At 46.0% G+C, this 24401-nt stretch overlaps 1 protein-coding gene across 2 annotated transcripts in view; it reads left to right on the top strand.

The window, feature by feature from the left end:
* The window catches only part of EPN2 (epsin 2), a 49031-nt gene that overhangs the window by 13712 nt on the left and 10918 nt on the right, over positions 1-24401 (top strand). For both annotated transcript variants that reach the window (XM_068146526.1, XM_068146525.1), the window contains exons 2-3: positions 11322-12095; positions 23960-24072. In XM_068146526.1, coding sequence (XP_068002627.1) covers positions 11501-12095; positions 23960-24072 — 708 coding nt within the window. In that variant the 5' untranslated portion in view covers positions 11322-11500. The remainder of the gene's footprint in view (positions 1-11321; positions 12096-23959; positions 24073-24401) is intronic.

Raw genomic sequence — 24401 nt, 5'->3', positions numbered from 1 at the left:
AAGATTTTAAGGTGGGAGCCAGTTTTGAAAGAGTGAAGGACCAAATTTCCTCCTTTATGTCTGTCATCCACATGAAACACAATGAGCTTGTTCCTGTTACTAGGGAATAAAAGGCAAGTTCCCAGAACCCCTCATTTGCAGTTCTTGCACTCTTACCTGCCAAAAGCAAGCCCAGAACAAGCCATCACCTTTAACTTCACCACCAATTTGGGCTCTCAGGGTGCAGCTTTGCATTTTGCCTTGTGAAATGTACCTGTAGATTGCTGTTGAGATGAATGTTACTTCCCCCACTGGTGGTGCACTTTAGGGTAATGAGAGTGACCTCGGGATTAATTGGTTTGGTGACCTGATCTGTCAGAAAACCCCAGCTATCCATCTCCCCCTCACCTCCCCCAGTTTGTCAGGTTAGCTCACTGAACCCATTCTATCTCCAGATCTGGCCTGTGACGGTAGAGCTGGGTAGAAGCAGGGCACAGAGCAGGTAGGAGCAGGATGCTGCTGTTAGCAGCAGCTCTCAGCCAGCTGAGAATGAGGTGTAACATGAAGCCACATCCTCAGTTCCTCTCTGAGGCTGCTGTACAGTAAAGCCTGGTGTAAAACCCTGGGTTTTGGCCAAAGCATTCCTCCAATGGACTGCATAGAGTGGTTTAGGATATACAGTTCCTGCATTGGGATTTTATAGCAACTTTAGTCACAAGAATACAACTGCATGTAGCTTAATTTCTAAGGGTTAAAGTAGCCTTAAGTTAGTTGTCAGCAGTTGTGATAATGTTGAATGAAGGGATGGTACATGAAGCTTTAGGCCATGAATGGGTGTTGATGATTGTAGGTAGGATATTAAATCAATCTCCATTTTCTTTACAGGCTTGTAGTTTATACTAGCAGCCAGTACTCAATCTGGAGTGAAGAAAATGGTAGTGTTCTGGATGTATGGACAGATAGGTCTGTGCAGAGCTTGCCCTGCTCCTTCAACAATCCCTTTCTTTAGAAATTTATGTCTTAGAGTGAAAATATTAATTGCTTTCAACTCCTACCAGTGGTAATGTGGTGTCATGGTTTAACTGGGACAGAATCTCAGGCCAGCTCTGGGCTGCAGACTGAGTAGTTTGGAGCCAGCCAGGGCAGCTGCTCTGAATGGGCTCCAGGTCTATCCCGTAGCATGAACATCGTGCTCAGTTAAAGGGGGGAGTTTGCTGAGGACAGGAGGGCTTCCTGCACAGCCTCCTCCTGGGCCTGGCTCCCCTTCCTTGTCCTGCTCCCAAGGGCTGCTTTCCTGTTCTGTGTGACTGCTGTGCCTTCACTGGGCTGAGTATAACTTTATGTTGCTTTATGCTGGCATTGGGATTAGTTTGGCTGTTTCATTAAACTGGTTTTCATTCCAACACATGGGTCTTCTCACCTTTCTCCAGTTCCCCTTCTCTGTTGGGGAGAGGTGGTGGAGCAACTGCTGTAGTTTAGCCCCAGATACAGGCTAAAGGTAGACACATGGAGACTTGAGCTGTTTTGTCTTCCCTCTTAATGTTTGTCATGGTGAGCATTTGCCTTTGGCCTACTGAATTTGTTGATGTGGTTTTGTGTCTGGGGTGTGTAGGTGAAGAGGAGAAACTGCACATGGTGATGTCTGCTTCATAAGAATAAAGGGCACACTGAATTTAGTTAATGAAGTCATTGGGTAATCGTGAGTAGCAGGAACCTTCCCAAAATGTCAAGTCTGGTACATAAACACACAAATACATGAATGTAGTAGTTCCTGTCAGCTTTACATCAAAAAAAAAGAGGCAGTTGCATAAGAAAAGGCTGTGGCTTAAAGAGTGTAGCCAACATTTTGTGGTCTTGGAAGCTTTTGGGCTGCATTGTCTGCAGTTCCTCCTGTGTTCAGGCTGATCTAGCAGGGCTCTGAGCTGCTGGGAGAGGAGGTGTAATGACTTCCCTGGGCAGGTGCCTGTCACCCAGTAAGCAGCCTAGGTGACAAGGCTGGACTTTCTCATTTGTGAGAGATTATAAAACACATCCTTTGGCAAGAGCAGCAGATACCTTCCTCCTTTCCAAAGTGAAAATAGGGAAGAGGAGAACTGTCTCCTGCTGTCTTTAATTCAGTTGAAAATGCTGCTCAAATCCACCTGGTAACCTCAATTTCTTTCAGGTTGTCAGGGCACACACTGGGGTGATTTTTGGTTTTCCTACTCTGTTTGTGAGAATAAAAGACACAGTGCTTTCATTCAAGTAGGTAATCCCTAGAGAACAAATTCCTTCTGAAAGTTTGGGTAGCTATTTCCCCAGCTCTGTTGGATTAATTTGCATTTAGAATTCCTGGTTCAGTGTGTACTGGCTTGACCTTACCCTGTAATCCTGCAATATTCTGTTACTCATTACACACCCAGCACTTGCTGTATTACCAGGGGAAGCTAAACTGAGTCCCATGTAAAAGGCAGGTAGTGCCATCAGTGACACTTGGCCCAGCCACAGGAGGAGGAATGTGTTATTTTTAAAGAGATGTCAAAGCTTGTAATCCTAAAATTAGATCTGCAGTGTAGGTCAGCTTTGGATTGTTTGCTGTGATCTGCAAGGCTCTCTCGGAGGCTGCCCCCTTACCCAGTACTTGGGAGAGTATGTCCAGCTGCTTCCCACACTGTCAGTGATTCCAGCTACCTTATGGGCTGCAGAGTCAAACCTACCAGGGAATGTCAGAGCACTGTACTGTACACTGCACTGGTTAGGCTGCACCTCGAGTCCTGTGCCCAGTTCTGGGTCCCTCAGTTTAGGAAGGAGGTTGACTTGTTGGAACGAGTCCAGAGAGGGACAACGAAGTTGGTGAGGGGTTTGGAACACAGCCCTGTGAGGAGAGGCTGAGGGAGCTGGGGTTGCTCAACCTGGAGGAGACTCAGGGGTGACATTATTGTTCTCTACAACTACCTGAAGGGAGATTGTAGCCAGGCGGAGGTTGGTCTCTTCTCCCAGGCAACCAGCACCAGAACAAGAGGACACAGTCTCAGGCTGTGCCAGGGGAGGTTTAGGCTGGAGGTTAGGAGGAAGTTCTACACAGAGAGAGAGATTGGCCCTTGGAATGGGCTGCCTGGGGAGGTGGTGGAGTCACCATTACTGGAGGTGTTCAGGAGAAGACTTGATAGGGTGCTTGGTGCCATGGGTTAGTTGATTAGGTGGTGTTGGATGATAGGTTGGACATGATAATCTTGAGGGTCTCTTCCAACCTGGTCTGTTCTGTTCTATTCTGTTCTATTCACTGACAGCTCTGGCTTGGTGGATCCCAAAGTAAGGTGGCCAGGTAGTGCTGCTCGTTCTTCACTGCGAGACACAAGTTAGATTTCTGCTCCTTCCTTTAGCTCTGAGTAAGGAGAGAAGCTCTCCAGTGAGCTCAAGCACTGCCCTGGCAAATCAAGCAGACATGAAGTAAGAAAAGGTGTTAGGAAGAAAACTTCAGCAAATGTACTTTACAGCTAAGTGGCCATACCAGCTGGAGTCAGTTCTTTCTCTGCAAGTCTGAGGCTCGGTGTCGACTCTAACCTTGGGCTTCATGAATATGCACACACGCCAGGGAGAAGTAATTTTCAGCGTTAACTCTTGAAATAAAGAAATAATTTGGCCACCTGCTGCCTGTGAAAGCTAACCTTGTTCTCTCATTTGTAAAAGGGGGTGGAAAGCTTCCAAAACTTTGAATTTTGCACCATTTCCTCTTCTCAGAAATGACACTGAAGCAGACAAGGGTTTAAGCTGTGACAAATGGAAATGAAACCTTTCTTCTGGCCTTAGCAAACCGTTTGCCAGTCTGTATTTGGAGCTCATTTCCTAAACAATTTTGAAGGGTGAGGAAGGGCATTGATGGTAATTTCAGTGTCTTCATTGGACTGTTTTATCCACATGAATTGCTGTTTTCTCTGCTGTACAACAGCCAGAGAGAGCTAATAAGTGTGCTACTTGTTGGCTTTCATGTGGAGTGCCAAGCTCCTTCGCTTCTCTTAGCGCTCCTCTCCAAGTGGCCACAGTGTGTGGTTGCTCCTCTTCCTGTTTGCTTTTTGGGAACAGTGTTTGTATTGCAGGAGAATATTACACCCTAGGCAGTATAGTGATAGCCTCTGGTCATCCAGTTGTTCTGTGAGAATTATTTATGAATGCTGGGGGGATAAAAAGCCATGAAAGAATTAATTAGGGCTGAAAATTCCTCCAGCAGTGTGGGATCCAGTGTAAGAAAACCATTGCTGTAATCTTAGTGGATTATTGTCTTCCTGAAATTTCAACAAAGGCTTGTGCTTAATGTTTTTGACAGGGATTTCTGGTTCCTGTGTGTGGAGAAGGAGACCAAGAGCACAGTGGGTTTGGATTCACACATGTAACCACCAGAAAGCTGGGAGGTGAATTTACAGTGTCAGGCGAGGGGAATCGTTCTTCCTTTGCCATAAAGAGAAACTGCCTGGCTGTTACAACTGGGGTTGTGCTTTTTGCTCAGTGCAGGTGTCAGTGTTTGTCTGTCTGGGGTTGCTTCTTCCTTAGTAAGCAGCTGGCTGCACTTTTCCTCAGCCTGATTCTTCGCTCCCCAGGCCCTGGGTTCTTCGATTTATCCTGGAGTACAAGTCCTCAGGGCTTGCCTGCCTGTCTCGTTGCACCCTGGCAGCAAGGAGAGCAGATCTCCAGCTATTTGTGTGTGCTCACACCTTGGAGGAAAGCACATGCCTCGGTTTTATGTGAAGTTGGAAGTTCTCCTAGAAACCACTTCACAGGTCTTGGACTAGGGGAGGTGCTGGGTGGCTCTTTAAGGCTTCAGATTTCACTTGCATCCCTTTGAAATACTGGTGGGGTGCAAATGTCCTGGGTGGTACTGTTCAGATCCCTTTGTTCTGAGGATGTTCTGGCATGGATGGTCCCCTCCAACCCCTGCCATTCTAGGATTCTCTGACAGAACAGAGCTGGCCTGTTGGCAGCCTACCTGTGGGCCAGTGTTTGTCCCTCAGCTGCCAGCAGAGCTGCTGAGGACTGTCCTGTGAACTGAGTAAGGGAACCTCCTTGAGCTTTTCAAGTGTGCTTTCTAGTGGTGGCCAGAAAAATCTTTGTACTTGCAGTATGACTCTCTGGGTGAAACTGTAGTTTTCTTCCCCTGTATTTCTTGACTGGGAGGATATTTTTATGTAGATTTAAGATGTGTTGAAATCACAGAGTGGCTGAATTAATAACTGCTTACAAAAGAAGCCAAACCTCTTTTTCTGTGCATGTTACTTAACTGTAAATGTCTGATCTAACTTAGCTAGGTTGCTTGTAACATGGCTAATTAAAATTTTATGCAAATTTCTGGTGAATTCCTTATGCTTAGTGCTATTTTAAACATTTTTATGGCCCACTTGGTGTCTGTTTCCAGTCCATACTGGACTATGTATGTTTACCTTCAGGCTGGTTATAAAGGGCATTTTATCAGTGCAGATTCCAGAGATCTAAATGGCTGCTGAATGCCTGTACTTAGATGAATTTGTGTGGCTGTTACTTTGAACTAAGTTTATTAAGGACTTTGTGGCTTGGCCTCATTTCTGTGTTAGTTTTAGCAAGTTAAAGATGGTTTCCTGATGCAGATTGGATTTAACCTCTTGTGAGACAGAGATGTTGAGAACTTCAGTCAAGAATAGAAGGAATTCTTCACATTGCATCTAGAAAAGCATTGTGAAAGTTGATAAAATCTCAGCATCCTCACACCAAAGAATTTTCTCCTGCTGTTCAGGTGGAACCTCCTGGGTTCCACTTGTGCCTGTTGCCCCTTGACCTGTTGCTGGAAAGAGTCTGGCCCCATCCTCTTGTCCCCCACCCTTTACCTGTTGTTGATCATTGCTCAGATCCCCTCTGGGGCTGCTCCTCTTCAGGCTCAACAGCCCCAGGGCTCACAACCTTTCATCCTCACAGAGATGCTCCATGTCTCTCAGCACCTTTATAGTCTCCACTGGACTGTCTCCAGTAGTTCCTCGTATCCCTTGAACAGGGGAGCCCAGGACTGGACACAATACTCCCTTGACCTGCTGCTCACACTCTTCTTAATGTACCCCAGGAGGCCACTGGCCTTCTTGGCCACCAGGGCACAGTGCTGGCTCCTGGTGGACTTGTTCTCCACCAGCCCTCCCAAATACTTCTCTGCAGAGCTGCTTTCCAGCAGGCCAACCCTTCACCTGTACTGGTGCAGGGTCTTGTTCCTCCCCAGGTGCAGGAGGGGTTATGTGTACAATGAAACTATTGGACTAGGAAAGGGAAATGGGAGATTGCCCTTCAGGTTCCCTTGGATAGTGTAGGTGAGACACCCACTTGTTGTGCGTTTCCTTTTCTATCTATTTAAAGATGACAGGTTACTTTAAAAATGGCTTGTAGGGACCAAGGAGGAGAAAAGGAGGAAGACTCATCTAAAGTGAAGTCGACTAACAACTCCCTCTGTCCCTCAGCTTAACCTTTTAAAGAACTCTCCCCAGGCTGGTGGCCTTTTCCCTGCTGTTAGAGAGGAACTGCAGCTTTAATCAGCCAGCTTTGCTTTCTGCTTCCTTTGCAACTGTGCCCTTCAAAATGCAAACTCAGATTTTTGCTGAGGTTGCAAGTGCATTGTACTGCCTTGTGGTTTGTTGTGAGAAGTTAATTCACTGAGGTCTGGAAAAATAAAAGCGACCCTAAACTTTCTGTCTAAGTGTTTGATCACGCATTAGAAACGGTTCCTCACTTGGCTGCAGTGGGGATAGCTGGCTTTTTGATCTCCTGAGTCACAAGATAGGCTGTTAACAGCGCTCTAAGACCTGCAGTAATCAAGTGAAGTACTTCCTTTTTGTGGTTTGCAAGCACAGCGTTTGTAAAGCAGGTATTGGAAGGTGTGCTGAGGATTACTGCTGCTGCCAGAGTTGTTATCTCGAGTATTGGTACAGCTAGATGAGGGGGATTAAAATGTCCATCTTCTTTCCACTCCAGTCAGCCTCTGTGTTTTTAATGGAATAAATGGTCTTCAATGGATTAAAAGTAGAGTAGGATGAGAAGGTGTGCCTTTCAGCAAGAAAAGGGAAGGACAGGCATTAATGTGATGCTGCTTGTTGTCTTGAATCAAAGATGTGAAGGTACAGGATCATCCCAGCACTAATGGGATGGTTTTCAGGTCTGTCACAGAGTGATAGCTTTAGTTTTCTGGAAGAGTAAAAAATGCTCATTTCACTTAATCCAGTTTGTTCTCTTCTTGAAATGTTTGCTCTATTGGTTGTCCAAAGCACTACTCCAGTAGCCTTTTTCAGAAGCCAGTTTGCAGTCTGGGGAGTGGAGCTGCAGTGAATAGGGTCTTCTACCTGTGTGAGTACTCCAGGCTCACTTGATTTAGGGTGCAGCCTTGTTAGTAATTAGCTTCATAAATCCTAAACATGAACCTGAGTGTTACCCAAATATGAGGTTCTCTCCTTTGGGTCAGGCTTTGACTTTCATTCATCTTTTTACCCTCACTTCACAGCAAAGCCAGGAATATTTTTCCTTCATTGAGCTACATCCTCTATGGAGAGCCCAGCAGAGCCTTGAGCGCTGCCACTGTTTAGACTCTTCTCTCACACCAGGTGCCCAGGTTCCTAATGTGTGTGATGTAGCTGGGCAGGAGTAAAGGCTCTTCTCTTCCAGGTGCTGCTTTTTGGAGCTTACAGCTTCATGTTGTGTATAATCATCTTTAAAAGTGAGGCCACAGCTGGGTTGTTTCTGCTCCTCTCAGAGTCTGCCTAGCAGCAGAGCCTGTGACTGTGTTTTGCTGCAGCTTGGTCACCTTCCTGATGTGACAGAAAACAAACCACTGCTGAAAAGCTAATTTGCTGGGAGACCTTAAGTTGATTAGTTTGGCTGTGCTGTTGTGTAATTGTTAACATTTGATGCAAGAGAGGGCAGGGGGAAGCTGTTGGAGGGGTGGGAGGCTGCTGGGTTTGGTTCTGGCTTACAGTTAGCTGGGTATGGCATGTGAATTTGCACTCTGATTGTCCCTGTGCCTGCTGATGGTGTGATTAGGATTAATTCTTCAGGTATTTCTTTCACTGGCCAGGGTTGGTGTTGCTGAGGAGTAGTTTTATGTTGCCAGGTACTGTGAGATTTACCTTCCCAAATACCATGTGTGCTAGTAAAGTGATTTTTGTTCTTTTGGGGTGAAGCTGTAATCAGTAATAAAACAAACTTCTCTTTTGTCTTTGGTTGGGGAGGTGCAGGTAGGTGAGGCATTGGCTTGTATAGTGTACAAAACCATTTTGGTGAGGCCTCTCATGCCTGGCCTTGAAAGAAACAAAACTCTCATGAGTCAAGAATGTTTTTAATAGACTTACAAGGAGTTACGAGACGGGAAATGGGGTTAGGAGCAAGTGGCTGGTTCTCACAGTGAGAGGTTGTTCCCACTGAAGTGTCCTGCCAGAGATCACTGCTCTTGCAAGCACTTTTCCAGATCACTTCTAAGTAATAGGGTGGCCAAATTGAACAGAAGAAGTCAAATTTGAAACAAATCTTGAATTGAAAGGAAGGCTGAAAGATTGAGACCTGCCGAGTGATAACACTGGCAGGCGAAATTGCCTCAAGTGCATTGGCACAGGGAGCAGAGGTGACCCTGGTTTCATGTGCTTTGGCACAGCTGCCAAAAGGCAAATAGACTTTTAGAAAGTATTTGATAAAGAATGGGAAATCCTGAGCAGTAAGTGATTATACTGTGATACAAACCTCTGTTGCTGCCAGATCTGAAACGTGGAGTGCTTGGAGCTGTGTGTATGTCAAGCAATGGGAGCGTAATATGTGCCTGGGAAGACATCAGGCATGACTGAGGCATGTGGAGCAGCTGCTGAATAGAGGGAGTGAATTTCAGGAGACCCTCAGGTCAGAAGGAGCTGGCCAATTTCTGTAGAATCATGAGTGACATAACCCGAGTTTTGCTTGGGTTTTGCATGAAATCCTACCCCATGTCTACAGCCTGAGGAATAAATGCCCAAGTTTCAAGTAAAGGGTGTGGAGCGTGGGCACTGCACTGCTGTGTGCTTGCTGAGGGTGAAGAGAGAAATGCCTCCCAAGTGCCTTTAAAGAAGGGGTTGGTAGAGACTGCCTGTTGCTGGCTGTAGAGCCTGCACTGCAGGTTGTATCCAAGGTGCCTAAGCTGCAGATAAGGCAAGGTAATATATCTGTATATCTATTACTTTTTCATACCCTTTGTGTGAGAACTTGTGTCTGAAGATGTTTGGCTTGCTGGACTTTTTATCAAACTGATTTAGGAGGTTTTATAGTTCTCAGGGGTTTGATTATTTTTCCCCTCCATGGTACTTACTGCTTGTCTCGTTGGATGCCAAGCTCGCTCCTTATAGGGAGGCTGCTTTCTGCTCTGGGACCAAATCATCGGCATGGTTGTGTTCATAATTAGATTGGCACTTAGATCCTCTGCTGCCTTCAGTTCTACCAGCTGAAGAAGTTACTGCCTGCAGCTAGTTCTTTATGACCACCTTTCTACCAGATGCTGCCACCTTCTTGGAGAACTTGTTTCAGCTTTGGGAACTCGGTTTAATCCATGATTGACAAGAAGAAATGGTTTAGGTTAAGTAAGGGGTCTGTGTTAAGTGTGGGGGTTATTGAAGCCTCAGCTTTTGAGAGCATTGCATTAGGCAGTGACCAGATTTGGACATTTGGAGTGAAGCAGCAGACAGGAGCACCTGGGAGTTTTTTGTGCAGGATCAGCAGTTTGTGATTTTGGGTTGATGGTGCACAGCAAACCTCTGCGTGCCCCAGGGCAAGATGCTGCCTTTTAGTCCTGTTGCTACCAGCTCTCTGAAAACAGGTTGTCAGTTTTCTACACCTGGCTTTAGCTACTGGGGGGAGACTGTGATGGATGCAGGTTACCTGAAGTTTGGTGTTGATCTCATTTAATTTTCTGTGATAATTTCTTTCCTTTTCTTATATTCTGCCAACAATTAGTGGCACAGAATAAACTCCAGTAACTCACTGGAGCTGTTCTGTAGTAGTTGTACTTGCCCACCATGCTTTTGTAGGGAGGGTTCAACATGCCTTTAGGTGGAGAAGGTGGTTGTAGAGCTGCATGTTGTCTGTGTTGACACTTAATTCTGCTTTCATTCTAAATGGCACCCTAGTAATTTGAAGAATGGTAACAAGCCTTAGGCTTGAGCTCTCTGCTTTACTTCTCTGCCTTTTGCAAGTGATGCTGCTGCTGCTTTGGTGTGCTTGGAGAAATATTATTAGAGGGCATCTTGAGTGTGGAAGCTCTGGTAATGTGCTAAGTTCCCTTGCAGGCTCAGGGCTTACTGTTCATGCAACTGGTGAATATCAAAGACTGTTGTGTGTTAAATAATAGCCAGACCTGCCAGTTCACCCAAGTAATGTACTCCAAAGCTTAACAGGCCTCTGCTTGCTGGAAACAGTGACCTTAAGTAAATGGCTGCAGCAGCTTTCTAGCTCCAGAGCTTGTGCTTGCATTCTCTTGTCAGTTGTTTTGGTTTTACAATTCCATTTTCCTATAATGAAATATTCTTCTGTGCTGTGCAAACCACACAGAGCAGGAGCTGTGGGTTTGATGAGTGTTGTCAAATGCACAAAGTAAATACAGCTGGAAAAAAACCAAAATTCCCCTTTAATCTCCTTAGCATTAGAAGTGACCTTGAGCTGGAGTTCGTCCTTCTGGTGCTGGGTTCTCTTCCCTGGTCCTCAATGGACTGCAGAGCACTCTTGAAGGTCTCTATCCTGAAGATAAGAACTGAGTGTGCTTTGAAGGTCTCCACCCTGAAGATGAGAACTGAGTGTGCTTTGACCCTACCTGGAGGTTCAGATGTGGCTTGATTCAGTTTTTAGGAAGATCTATTCTCTCAGTACCACAGAGGAATCTGCAGTTGTCAGTTGCTAGAGGGAAGCTTAGTGGCTGCTAATGATGGAATGTCTAATGGAGTTTCTTCTCAGCTCTGCGAGCTGGGATTGCGTTTCTGCCATCACAAATTCTGGGTGGGTTTTGCCTTGTGGGAAACTAAACCCAGAAGCGGTTTTCTGGACTTTGTTTCTGTTTTGCTTACAGAATTTTGCATTTGCATCAGCCTGGAGGTCTTCCTGCTTTAGCAGGTCAGGTTTTCATCTCCAGTGCTCAGTATTTACTTGGGGGAAGAGCAAGTTGCTCCCAAAGAAATCTGGGGAGAAAATTCATCAGTTAACTCTAGCAAAACTTGACAGAATCCCAGCGTGCTGGGAGGGGCTTCTGGGCATCATTTGGTCCAACCCTGCTGCTGAAGCTGATTTCTGTGTCGATTGCTTTCCACGTGGGAATAATTAGAGACACAACCCATGTTCTTTTGTTCTCTGTCCTCACCCAGGTCATGATTCTCGCGTTCTCGTGTCGCTCTCTGGAAGAGGGGAAATGATTGTAGCGGGACATGAGACAAGTACGCCACTGACGCGGAGCCCTCGCCGTTCAGAAACGTTCCTAGCAGAGCAGATATAGCTCGCTTCTGTTTGTGTTCTGGAGTCTGTCCTGGTCAAAAGGGAACTAAAAATGACAAGTTCGGCTCTCCGGCGGCAGATGAAGAACATCGTCAACAATTACTCAGAGGCCGAAATCAAAGTTCGGGAAGCAACCTCGAACGACCCCTGGGGTCCCTCCAGTTCGCTGATGACCGAAATAGCAGATCTGACTTACAACGTTGTGGCCTTCTCCGAGATCATGAGCATGATCTGGAAACGCCTGAACGACCACGGCAAGAACTGGCGCCACGTCTACAAGGCCCTGACGCTGCTAGACTACCTGATCAAAACCGGCTCCGAGCGCGTGGCGCAGCAGTGCAAAGAGAACATCTTTGCCATCCAGACGTTGAAGGATTTTCAGTACATAGACCGGGATGGCAAAGACCAGGGCATCAACGTCAGGGAGAAATCCAAGCAGCTGGTCTCTCTCCTGAAGGACGATGAGCGCCTCAAGACAGAGAGGGCCCAGGCCCTGAAGACCAAAGAACGCATGGCTCAGGTGGCCACCGGAGTGGGCAGCAATCAGATCACCTTTGGCCGAGGCTCCAGTCAGCCAAATCTATCCACCAGCTATTCGGAGCAGGAATATGGGAAGTCTGGAGGATCCCCAGCATCCTACCATGGCTGTAAGTACAAGCAAAGGTGCACAAAAAGTCTCTCCTCTTTTTCTTTGAGGGATTTTGTACTGCTGGTAGAGATGAGGGTAAATGGTGCCTGCCAGGAGGATTGATATGCTAGTATAGTATCAGTCGGGGTTGGAAGGGACCACAAGGATCACCTAGTTCCAACCCCCCTGCCCTGGGCAGGGACACCCCACACTAGATCAGCCTGGCCAGAGCCTCATCCAGCCTGGCCTTAAACACCTCCAGGGATGGGGCCCCAACCACCTCCCTGGACAACCTATTCCAGGGCTTCACCACTCTTCATGGTGAAGAACTTCCTCCTCACCTCCAGCCTGAACCTCCCCACCTCCAGCTTCATTCCATTCCCCCTAGTCCTATCACTACCTGAGATCCTGAGCAGTTCTTCCCCAGCCTTCCTGTAGGCCCCCTTCACATCCTGGAAGGCCACAATTAGGTCTCCTCAGAGCCTTCTCTTCTCCAGACTGAACAGCCCCAACTCCTTCAGTCTGTCCTCATAGGAGAGGTGCTGGTGCTGACTGCAAGGGCTTTTTGCAGTGGCTGAGCCTTTGCAGGTCTGCTCCGTGGCACTGGTATCACTTCAAATGCCTGGTTAAATATTTGTTTTGGAGAGAATGTGTGTTGACACAAATCAGTTTTCAAAGTGGTTGTTTGCTGTCAGTTCCCAGAGGTAGTGTTGTCCAGCTGCTTTCGTGAATGTCTTCCAGCGTTGGATGTGATGGGCCCCAGCCTCAGGAGGGAGATTGTGAATCGTTGTGGTTCTAGCTTTAAAATGAGTGCTTGAAAACTTGAATCCTTTTTGGTTTAGATATAATTCAGGAAAAAAACTATTAGAAATACAGAGCATTTCCTGCATCCTTCTGCTATGTTATCTTGCTGCTGTTTTACTTGGGGAAGAGCACTGGAATCCAGTTTCCTTTGTTTGCTCAGCAGTTCCTTGACCAGTGATGTTTTGAATGTGTCTGTGTTTGTTTACACTATCAGCATTTGCTATGCAAGTATCACTACAAAATACTTTATTTCATCCTTAAAACAATACAGTGATGTGGGAAGAACAGATTCTTTCTAGCACTGCTTGGGGGAGCTCCCTGTCACGTTAGGAAGAGGCCTGGTTTGGCACTAAATCCTTCTTAATATAAGCAATGACCTGATGAAAGCTGCTTTGGCTGGAGTGTCAGTGGTTGTGGTCTAATTCTGAAGGAAAATCTTTGCTTTGAATGAAGGCTTGCAGTGTGTGGAGGACAGTGACTGAGCCAGTGTGGTGGATCGATTGAGCACTGCGTCGAAGAACCTGAAGTTTGTTGTGTCCTGTCCCCCAAAGCTCTCCTTAGATGATGAATAGGATGGTGTCAGTCCCCTGGCATGCACAGGCATTTTATGAGGAAAACAGTAGGAGGAAGCAGATCAGTTCAAGGTAGGATGAAGAAAATCTCTGTCCGTTTAGTGCTGTGGAGGGGAGCAGGAGAAATTATTTCTTCCCCCCCCAAAAGTATTTTGAGGATAGAATAGAACAGACCAGGTTGGAAGAGACCTTCAAGATCATTGTGTCCAACCTATCAACTAATCCAACCCACCTAATCAACTAAACGTGGAGGGTTCAAAAAGAGTTCATCAGGATTTCAAGTATGAGACTTTTTATTGGCTGCTAGTTAGCAATGGAATGTAACCAACATAGAGCCATGCTTGAGCATTGGTTCAGTGTGAGGTTTTGAGGAATCACAGGAGAGTTTTGGTTGGACAAGACCTGTAAGATCATTGAGCCCAACCATTCTCTAACTCTGCCTACTCTAGTGCTAAACCATGTCCCTCTGCAGCACATCTACACAGCTAGGGATAGAGATTCAACCACCTCCCTGGGGAGCCTGCTCCAGTGTTGGAGAACCCTTTCAGTCAAGAAGTTTCTGCTAATACCCAACTTAAACTTCCCCTGGTGCAACTTGAGGCTGTTTCCTTCTTATCACTTGTTACTATGAAGAACATTTCTGTTTATTATCACAGCCCATTTTTTGTTCTGAGGTCAGGAGATCTCTGTGGGCTGTAACAGAAATCCTTAACTTGGGAGCTGGCTTGCAATCCTGTTGTTTTCATCCTAATGCTGCTGGGCTGCAGTGCTAGTCACTAAGGTATGCTGAGCACACCTTTGGTTTGTTCCACAGGGTTATTACTTCATCAGCTCTTAACTTTAATTGGTGTGTAACTACTGTTTGTCATGTTAAATGCTACCAGAGGCTTCAAACTATTCCACACAGCAAGGCTTGAGCAATGCAGGGTGTGTTTGCAAGTTGTTTCTTGGGCACTTGAAGGATTTTGATGGGGAGTGAGGTTTCAAGGTTTGGTTGTTCTGTCAGTGCAGCGTTGATTTACTGCATGCTGTCATTTCCCCGCCTGGGCCTTTGCTCTGCATCTCTATTTGCAGGGTTGCTTTTGAGGTAATGGTTTCTTAATCGTTTTTTTTCCCTCCTCCCCCATAAGTATGTACCTAAGAAGCTTTAGACATCTCAGGCTGCTTTTTACTTCAGGTTCATCCTCTGTTTTTGACTCTCATGGACTTAAATTATCTGTCAGGAAAAAAAATCCAGATGGTTGTTAGGCTTTGTGATCTGTATCTTGTGAAATTTAACTGTGTTTGGGTTTCTTTGTATGCTTGAACTTGTTATAGCAAAGCTTTGCTTCCAATAATGGAAAAGTTGGTGTAGAGCTGTGTCCTTTTATCTTAGGAAATGATGAAGGGGTTTCATCAAAATCCAGACATTTCATCTGTACATAAATGTGGGGTTATTCCTGTGCCTTCTCCAGCTAATGGAAGTGATGCTTTTCATTATTTAAAGTGAAAGAGATTGTCTCAGTCATTGTTTTCTTTTAGCCTGTAACAACCCCTTCCTTTTGTTCTGAAAACATGGATTTGGGTGAATCTGTAGAAGACATTGTGATGCCTGGCTCCTGGGAGATGCTCTCCCCACAGCAGCTCTGGGCTGTTGCTGTGCTGTATATGCTGGTAGAATTGTCTTTCATTCCTCTGAGCCTTTGAAGAGGAGATCAGAGGCATTTAGATGTGCAATCTATAGCATGAGATTTGCCTATTAAAAATGTACATCCACCCTCTTTGTTTGCTATTTCATGTGTCTGATTAACATCCAAACACAAACAGAGTTTGTAACAGCCTTTAAACCATTTCTCAGACTTCTGGAGCATTTTCCTTTGTTCTGTGCTGGATGCAATGGTGGGAGTTGCAGGATTTGAGAATCCATCCCCCTTTGGCTATACAATCTCCCCAGTTTTGATGCTTTCCTGCAGAAGAGCTGGCTGAAAGAGCTTAATAGCTTCTCCAGGAGAGATCACAAGTAACTTCAGTGGATAATGTGTCTGGGTTGTGCCTGAAGGATCTCTTCCCCCTTCTGTCAGCTATGGAAAGTGCAATACTGGAGAAGTCACTGGGCCCTTTTTTGTATTCCCATCCTTCAGAGTGTTGAATTAGCAGCACTGTGCATCTCTGACTGTAAACATTGCAGTGCTCAGATTGCTGCTCTGCTCTTGCTGCTTAAGCATCTCTGTAGCTTGTGTCTCACAGTGCATTTAAGAAGTGGGGTTTGTGTTTGATGCTGAGCCAGAAAGGTTTTTGTTGTAGAGTTGCTGGTCTTTGTGTCCCAAATGTATCCTTTATGAACAAATAAAAGCAGGACTGATAGCCCATAGAGTGTGAGAGAATTCAAGCTGGAAAAAGATCTCTTAACTGCTGTACCATCATCCCTCACTGCTGTAGGCAAGGCATGCTGGCAGACAAGGCCATTTTCCCCAGTTTCCTTGCAGGTATTTTCATTTCATCTCTAACAGTCCTTTAGAAACTGTGGAAAATGAAATGAAGAAGCCTGATAGTTCTTAATAAAAAAAACCCCTTTCCCCCAAAGCTTTGCCTCTAATGACTTTGCTGGCCCTGAAGCTTTCTGCCCTGTAAAGCTTGTGTAATTCTGTTCCTGCCTATTGGTGGAAACGTTTGTACCAGTGTGGCTTTGCTATCTAGTCTGGTAATCTGTGAATGGGAGCCAAGAGAGATACTGTAAAGCTAAAAGCAAATAGAAAGCTCCTCCCAGCCTCCATTCTGTCAACAATTTCTGTCATCCTGGGGACAGTTGGCAACCTTACAGCTGTCAGCCAGGGGCAATTGATGCTTGGATTAAGAGCAATTAAATATTTCATCACAAAGCACGTAAAAGGTTTTATTTACTTTGGAGAATGTGTAAATGGTGCAGAGTTGCATGAGATCTGATAGCAGGTTTTATTTCCCCTTTATTAGGGGAATGTGCTTATGTGGTGCTGAAACTAAACCTGCTCAGAAGAGGAAGGAATAGAAGGTTCATATTTGAAATATTTTGGAGAGATCCCTACCTCTGATCTGGCTCTGAGCCTAAGTGCTGTCTTTATGCTAGATGTTAGTCACTCATGTTTGAATGCTTCAGCCTCTTGTTCCTGGCCTTGTTTTATCCACAGCTGCCAGTGACCACTTAAATAGGATTCTGGATTTAGGGCTGCAGGGGGAGAAGTAGGGTGTGCTTAATATAGTCCTCTTAAGTCTGAACTGTGTGCTGGTTCAAGCCTGGGAGTGCATTTGTTAGGGCTTGCTGGTCCTAATAAAGTTCTTCATTGAAGCTCTATCTTCTTAAAGTGCTCTTTCAGGAGGGGCTTACACAGGAATGTTGATATTACTCTGCTGCTATGCTGAAGCATGGAAGCAGCATAACTTGGTACTGTGTGGCAGACAAGTTAGGGGACTTGCAGCATGCTGTGCTCGAGCACCTTGGGCCTGCAGAATCTTCTGGGGGATGTGACAAGAGTGTAGGGACTGAGAGTACCTTCTTCTTTCCTGACTGTCTGTTCTCTTCAGCAGAACACTCCAGACTGTCACTATTGAGCTGTGGCTGCTTAGGAAGCAATGTGTCATTTGCTGTGGCTGGGGTGATTAAGGAAGGCAGAAAAGTGATGGGGAAATGCTGTACGTGGAGGGAAGTGCCTGCAAAGCCAATTCCCTGGTGCTCCTGCCCCCCAGAAGATCATGTGTTTGGACTTGGTTTCAACTTTGAAGGATTGCTGGGGAGTGCTGGTCCTCTCCTTGTACTGCCTTCATGTTTAAACCCAAGTTTACTGAAGCCCAGCTTATTAAAGAGGTCCTATTCTGTGATGCCTGACCCAGGACCTACCTGTGTTATCTCAGGCCATACATGTCCTTTCCTTTGGCCATCAGCTGCCTTGGGTTGGGGTGGCACTTAGAAACATTGGCAGAGTGGGACTGGTGTGTCTAAGGTCCTGGTGGCATTGACACAAGTGTAGCAGCACAGGGAGTGAGGTGGCACCCACAGTGTGACCTCGTTTTAGAGGAGCACCTTACCCAGAGGTTGGCTGCTTGACTCAAACCAGATTCATTCAATGTATAGTCTGTTTGACAGGGAATTGGTGAAAGTGGACTGGAAAGGGCTTTGATGGATGCTGGGAAATGCCAAGGCTGTTAACCTTACCTGGAAAGGTTTTGGGAGCAGTTTTCTTTAGCTGGAATAATGGGGCTTGATATTCCCAGTGGTTATGCACATTAAGTTGAGTCATTATTTAAGAACAGTTCTGTAAAGCATCAGCAAGTTTGTGTTCACTCATCTGTTTCAGCCTTGTCTCTCCTCTTTTGCTAGGAGTAGAAAATACTTCAGAGGAATTACTGGTTGGGCTTTGAGACTGCAGGAAATTCCAAACCCTCCTGTCTGTAAAGGCTTTTTGGTAATCCCTTCTGCATCGTTACAAGGTGGAATACATCTCTGACCTTTCATTTCACTCAGAGAATATCACAGAATCCCAGCATGGTGGGCTTGGAAGGAACCTCTGGGAATCATCTAGTCCAACCCCACTGCCAAAGCAGGGTCACCCAGAGCAGCTTGCCCAGGATCACAATGTCCAGGGGGCTTTGGAATCTCCATACAAGGAGACTTCACAACCTCTCTGGGCTGCCTGCTCCTGGGCTCCAGCACTTCTGCAGCAAAGAAGTTTCTCCTCCTGTTCAGATTGAATCTCCTGGGTTCCAATTTGTGCTGCTGCCCCCCATCCTGTCACTAGGCACCCCTGAAAAGAGTCTGGCCCCATTCTCTTGCTCCCCACCCTTTAGTTCTTGCTGAGCCTTGAGAAGATCCCCTCTGGGGATCTGTACTTCAGGCTGAGCAGCCCCCGTCTCTCAAACTTTGCTCCTCACAGAGGTGCTTCAGTTCCCTCAGCATCTTCCAAGCCCTAGAATATCTGGCTTATCCTCCAGCCATGAATCTGGACGAGTTGCCTGGATAATTTCTGTGGGTAGAGGTGTTGAAGGGCTTTGGTAGACTCCTGTGTTACCTGCCTGGTGTCAGTTGACCGCTGGATTTAATCCTTTTACCACTCTTTTATTCATCCTGTGCTCTAAGTAAAGGTGGGAGGTGCCATTGGTGCAGCTTCTGTAGCTGCCAGAAATGATCTGTGTCTGCTGAGGTGAGCGTAGGGATCACCTGAGGGAGAGAAAATGCTCTTTAAGCAAAGCAAGCCTCTAGGATTTGTTTAGTTCAGAATGAGTTTCCCAAGTGCTCTGCCTGCCGCTGTGCGATTGGAAATCACGGAGTAAAGCCGATCAGCAGCTCCACCGTGTCGTGTCAATAGGTGCTGTTCATTCTTGTCTTCTAGTTGAAAAGCTCTCTCTAATTCCCAGTGGAAAGGTGGATTACATGGTTGCTTCTAGATCAAGCAGTTTGCACATGCCCTGTCATAATCTGAGAGGTTAGATTGGCTTTTTCAAAGGCTTCATCTTTCTCTAGACAGTCTTTCATTTGAGGACGAACAGATGGCATCACTGCTTGTTTCCCCAGGGAGCTGCTCTCTGTTTTGAAGTTCTTACCTTCATAGTTTTCTAATTTTTCACATCAGCCTGGGTTTTGTCTCCCTTTGTAGGCATACTAATTGGAGGAGGGAGCAGCTTTGCTTTCTGAGCAGGTGTGAGTAAGAGCTGAATTCTGTTCTGAGGAATGTCACCTGCAGGTGATGGAGCTGGGGATTAATTTCCAGGGTGCTCTGTGCCATGGCTTGGGCTAGAGTGACATTTACAAAACAACAGCAACAAAAAGCCACCCAACAGACCCAGTGCACACTTCTGCATGACAATGTTGAGTCTCTTTTTTTTCTGTGTGCAGGGATTGATTTGCTGTTGTTGTTACTAATGTAAGGAAGCAGTAATTCAGCTCTCTGGGTGTGTACACTTCAACTCCCTAACTTAACCAAACCTATAGACCCCTACAGAGGGGTTTTAATAGAGCCAAAATACAGTAAATGACCCATAGATGTGTATGAGAGATGTCATCACCTGTACTAGACAGATGGTGGAGCAGGATCCTGCTTTAGTGATTAACTGAGGCTGGAGATGATTTCCTCCTGCTGCAGCTTGAATCATGTAGAGCAGAGAGCCTGTCCCGCTAGCCTCTCTCCCTGCGGCAGCAGAGCCCCGCAGGGCTTGCTTCAGAGGAGGGCCAGGGTCTCCAGATTCTCAAAGCAGCAACAAAAGCAGGGCTTAGCAGGTCAGAATTGATCTATTGAGTCCCATCTTACATAAACGTCTGAGTTAACTGTCATGTGCTGTGGGATAAGAGATGCTTTGTGTGGTAGGGAAGCTGTTCCTGGGGCAGTAACCTTGCTGCTGGATCCCCGCCATGAAAACATCAGCGCAGGAGCAGGCCGGTAGAGGAGGGCAGTCGCTGTGCTGTGGGAGTGCAGGAGTGCAGCTGGTGGCTAAAACATGTCAGGTTACTACCAAGAGCAGTACTTTGAATTCTCTGAGACTCATGGAACGCTGTGGGCTGGAAGGGACCTCTAGATGTCATCCAGTCCAGCCCCCCTGCAGTTGGAGTACTTGGTGCCATGGGTTAGCTGTTTGGGTGGGTTGGATGGGTTGATGGGTTGGACACGATGATCTTGAAGGTCTCTTCCAACCTGGTTTGGTTTATTCTAAATTCTAAATAAAATCTTCCAACTGGAACAGGTCTCTCAGAGCCTAGAAAGAACAATGTGGCCTGGCAATGGGCAACCTGGGCCACTCTTTCACCACCCTCAGTGTAAACAAATAATAATCTAGATCTAGTCTAAGTCTCTCAGTGTAAAAGCATCAAAAGTCTGTCCCCATCTTTCTTGTACGCTCCATGAATACTTAAAGTACTGAAAGGCCACAAGAAGGTCTCCTCCCTGAAGCCTTCTCTTCCTCAGGCTGAACAACCCCAACTGTCTCAGCCTGGCCTCACAGCAGAGGGCTTCCAGCCCTCACTTCCTTGTTGCGGCCTCTGTTGGCCCTGCTCCAACAGGTCCCTGTCTCTCCTCTGCTGAGGACCCTTAATCCTCTTTCAAATAACATGCTGGCAGCTATTGAGTGTGGATAGTTTTATAACCACTGCAGAAGCAACATTTTTTTATCAATTTTTTTAATGTGAAGCCCAAGGAAGAATTTCAAATTGACAATCTTCTCCTTTTCTTCCTAAGATGGGCACTAAAGGGCCTCTTAGAGTTGATAAAACCAAGTGGAATGAATTGCTGAAAAGCCTAAAAGTGACAAGAACTAAGCTGTATCCGTGAGACCCCTTATTATCTGTGTGCCCATCCCAGAGCCTCTGAATGCTGGGCTCTGTTGGGAGCCCTGGGGTCATGCAGCTCCCTGCCAAATCCAGCCTGCCCTTCCCTTGCCTGGCTGGAAGGCAGAGCCCATCATGGGAAGGCAAGAAAAGTATTTGCAGTAAGATGCAATCCCTGCTTCTTGCAGCATCTTAGTGCAGAAAGCTGTTACAAGCTGGCTGGGGCAAGTGCTTTGAGTAAGTAGTTCTTCATGTGGAAAGGGGAGGAAAATCAACAGAGTGAACTCATTTTAAGTCATTGTGCCAGATCGTTTTAAGTCCATTGTTGTTGTGGAATGTCAACAGAGATGGAAAAATCCTGTTTGAAAGGTGCAGGAAATCACATTCTTCCCCATGATTGCAGTTAAAGAAAGGGAAGAGCAGAAGGTACCTGCCTGATGGTAGTCCTGTTGCCATCTGTTCTCAGGTGACTCTTGTCTCCTTTCTGGAGAGATTCCAAATCCACCTGGACAGCCTGCTCTGGATGCCCCTGCTCAAGCAGGGGGATTGGACTGGATGATCTCCAAAGGTCTCTTCCAAGCCTCACCATGCTGGCATTCTGTGCCTGTTGGTGTCCCATTTGTATGCTTATCTCGCCCTGGGTGTAAGCCACTTGTGACTCTTTCCTTCTAGAATTCCTGCTGGGAAGCCACTTCTTTCTGAGTCTCAAATGTAATCATGGTCTATTTCTTGCCCTTTGTCCTAAATATCTTTTCTCCATAGTCTTTGGAAGCCTGATGGAAAGCATAAACTGCTCACTCTTCCCTTTTGTAAAGATAAGCAGGTCAAACACTCTCTGTACTCAGAAGGGAAGTATTGCCCCACCTGTTCTGTTTTGAAATCATCTCTCTGGGATTTGAGTGTCTGGTCCTGCCGTTGGTGTGTTAGAGGAGCTCAGTAGTGCTGAGCTTGGTGATAGTTTTAGGTCGGTGCCCAGGAGTTAGCTTGTGGTCTGGTACTAAAGAAGGTTCTCTGTCACTTGCCGTCGGTGCAGTCAAGTAGCAGAAGGTGATTGCCACAGGGATAATTTCTCATTCACTTCTCAGTCATCTTTGAAATACTCCAGTTTCTCCTCCTGCTTTGACAGTTTCTCTTTGCAACCAGGTCTAGTGGGAGGTGTCCCTCCCCACGGCAGGAGGGTTGGAACTAGATCTTTAAGGTCCCTTCCAAACCATTCTGATTCTGTTTTAGTTCTTACACTCTCCTGTGTTTAACAGAAGCATCCTATTTAGTATCAAAGGGCTTTTCTGAGTCCAAGTAGATGTACTCAACTACTTTTGACTGACAGATCAGAGAAGGATCTCAGTATTTCTGTCATGGGGTACCTTTGATAATCTCATGCTGAGTTTTGTTTTGGTTTTCATTCTCTTTATTTCAGTATTTAAGACTACTGATGCTTTACAAACACATAAAGGTTGCATTTTCCATGCTGTCAAACATCCTCCTGTCTGAAGCCCCGTTTATTCCTCCCTTAAGTCTACAGCAGTCCATACAATGTATTGGAGAGCCTGTCTGTGGCTGTTGGAGCAAAAAGTGATGCAGGCTGCATTTAGATGCTTTATATCTAAATAAATTAAGTTTGAAAAGTAATAGAACTGAGGTGTGAGTAACATATTTCTATGAAGTGAAGAGCTGGTCTGGGTGGCTCAAAAGCTTCAGGATCAGCACAAGATGGAAGAGTCATTTTGGGTGATAAATGAATTTGTCACTTCAGGGGAAAAAGTGGGATGGGATGGCACGTTTGAAAGTCAGTCCTTCTTCACAGAGTCACCTTCCTGCTGGCTGAGAGGGAAGGTTGCAGGTTTTATTTTGTAATACTTGGTGGCAGTCAGGACTGGGCAATATCTGGAGGGTTAAAGTAGTGGCTGGAAAAGTTGGTTTTCAAGTGACAGTTGGGAAGGTAGTCTTTACAAGCCCAACTGAGCTGTTAAAGAGGAACTGGATTTCTTTGAGCTTGACACACTGGTTTGAAAATACAGTTCCTCTTTATTAAATGTCAGTATATGTTTTGCCAACCTGATTATCATTCCAGCCCTTAACCACAAGCTTCCTTGCTGGAATAAGACAATTTCTGTGTGAATTATTTTGATGCTAGAGAACTATCTGAGGAAGTGAGCACAGAAAGAGTTGAATTACTGTCTAGTGCTAAACCTCCTGGTGGTGTCCCACTGGGGTGGGAATTTTTGTGTTCTGCTGTAGTAAAAACACAACTGAAAGATGATTTGTGTATGAAGAAATTGTATTTGAGCTGTCAAGCTTGACTGTTATCTGAGGAGGAGGAGGGCAGATTACCAGCTAATAGTCATCTTCATCCAAAGAAAGACCAGCAACAAGAGCCAGACAACCCCCACAACTTCTATACCAAACTTTTCTTTTTCAACAGGGAGAATGGTAGAGTATTTCTGTAAACTTGGAGCATGAATAGCTGGCTTGTTTGTACTCTGAGCCTCTCTAACAGTCAAGAATAGTTCTTTATCTGTCCCATTAAGACTGTATTATTTTACAGAGGAGTGGGTGGTATCCAGTTTTACCCTGACACTGGCCAACTCCCAGCAAATCCTTATGGAAATATCAATAAATGTTGTCCTGAACAATTAATTCTGTAGCTTTTTGGAGCTGGTGTCCTGTCCCTTGTAGCTCTGATAGCTAAGGCAGTGCATCCAGCATTCTTTGGTGATTCTTCTTGATCCTGCTTCCCCACCAGCACAAAAAGCCTTTGTTTTGCAGGATGGAACTGTCTTGCAAAGTTTTGCATGCTCAATTGTTCAGACTGGCTAACCTCAGCATTGGTAGGACCTTTATCTGGTATGGGTGAGGGAGCTGCTGGTGGTTGGGTGAGGGAGCTGCTGGTGCTCAGCACATTGGTGGTCCCTGTCACCCAGGGAACCTGTTGCTGTGCTGGAGACCTCTCAGAATGGCTATGTGAAAGTTGGGGGGGTGGTCTGCTCAGACAATGAAACCTGATGCCATGGAATCATAGAATGGTTTGTGTTGGAAGGGATGCTAAAAGTCTAGTTCCACCCCCCTGCCATGGGCAGAGTCACCTCCTACTAGACCTCTCCAGCCTGGCTTGGAGTGGTTCCAGGTTTGGAACCTCCACAACTTCTCTGGGCAAGCTTTTCCAGTGCTTTGCCACTCACCTTGTGGTAGGACATACCTTTTCATTGTTGGGTGTGTTAAATGTGGTGGGTTTTGTCTCCACAGCTACATCCCCTCGAGTTTCCTCGGAGCTCGAGCAGGCTCGGCCTCAGACCAGCGGGGAGGAGGAGCTCCAACTGCAGCTGGCGCTGGCCATGAGCCGAGAAGTGGCGGAGCAGGTCAGTTCCCGTGTAGGTTTTCCAGTGTCCATGCTTTCATAGTTGAGTCTACAATCCTCTTTGCTTTGGTGCTGTGTGTTGTTTGGTTGGTTTTTTTCCAATGGCAGCTTGGCTTTGCTCCAGGTGGAATAGGGGGAGAGAAAGCAGAAAGGCCATTGGGGAAGATGTTAACTCTCTCGTATTTTGTTTAAAATCTCTCTTTCTTAAAGTAACTTCAGCCTCCGAGCTGTTGAGACTAGTGGAAGATGACAGTCACTTTGCAAAGAAGACTTGGTGTGGGAGGATGTTAATCAGCACATTACTGAAGATGTTTTCAGTTAGGAAGCACT

This window comes from Melanerpes formicivorus, unplaced genomic scaffold, assembly GCF_026170545.1.
Source record: "Melanerpes formicivorus ecotype bairdi unplaced genomic scaffold, bMelFor1.0.p_v2 SCAF_14, whole genome shotgun sequence".
Lineage (NCBI taxonomy): Eukaryota > Metazoa > Chordata > Aves > Piciformes > Picidae > Melanerpes > Melanerpes formicivorus.
This window is presented reverse-complemented; position numbering and strand designations above follow the sequence as displayed.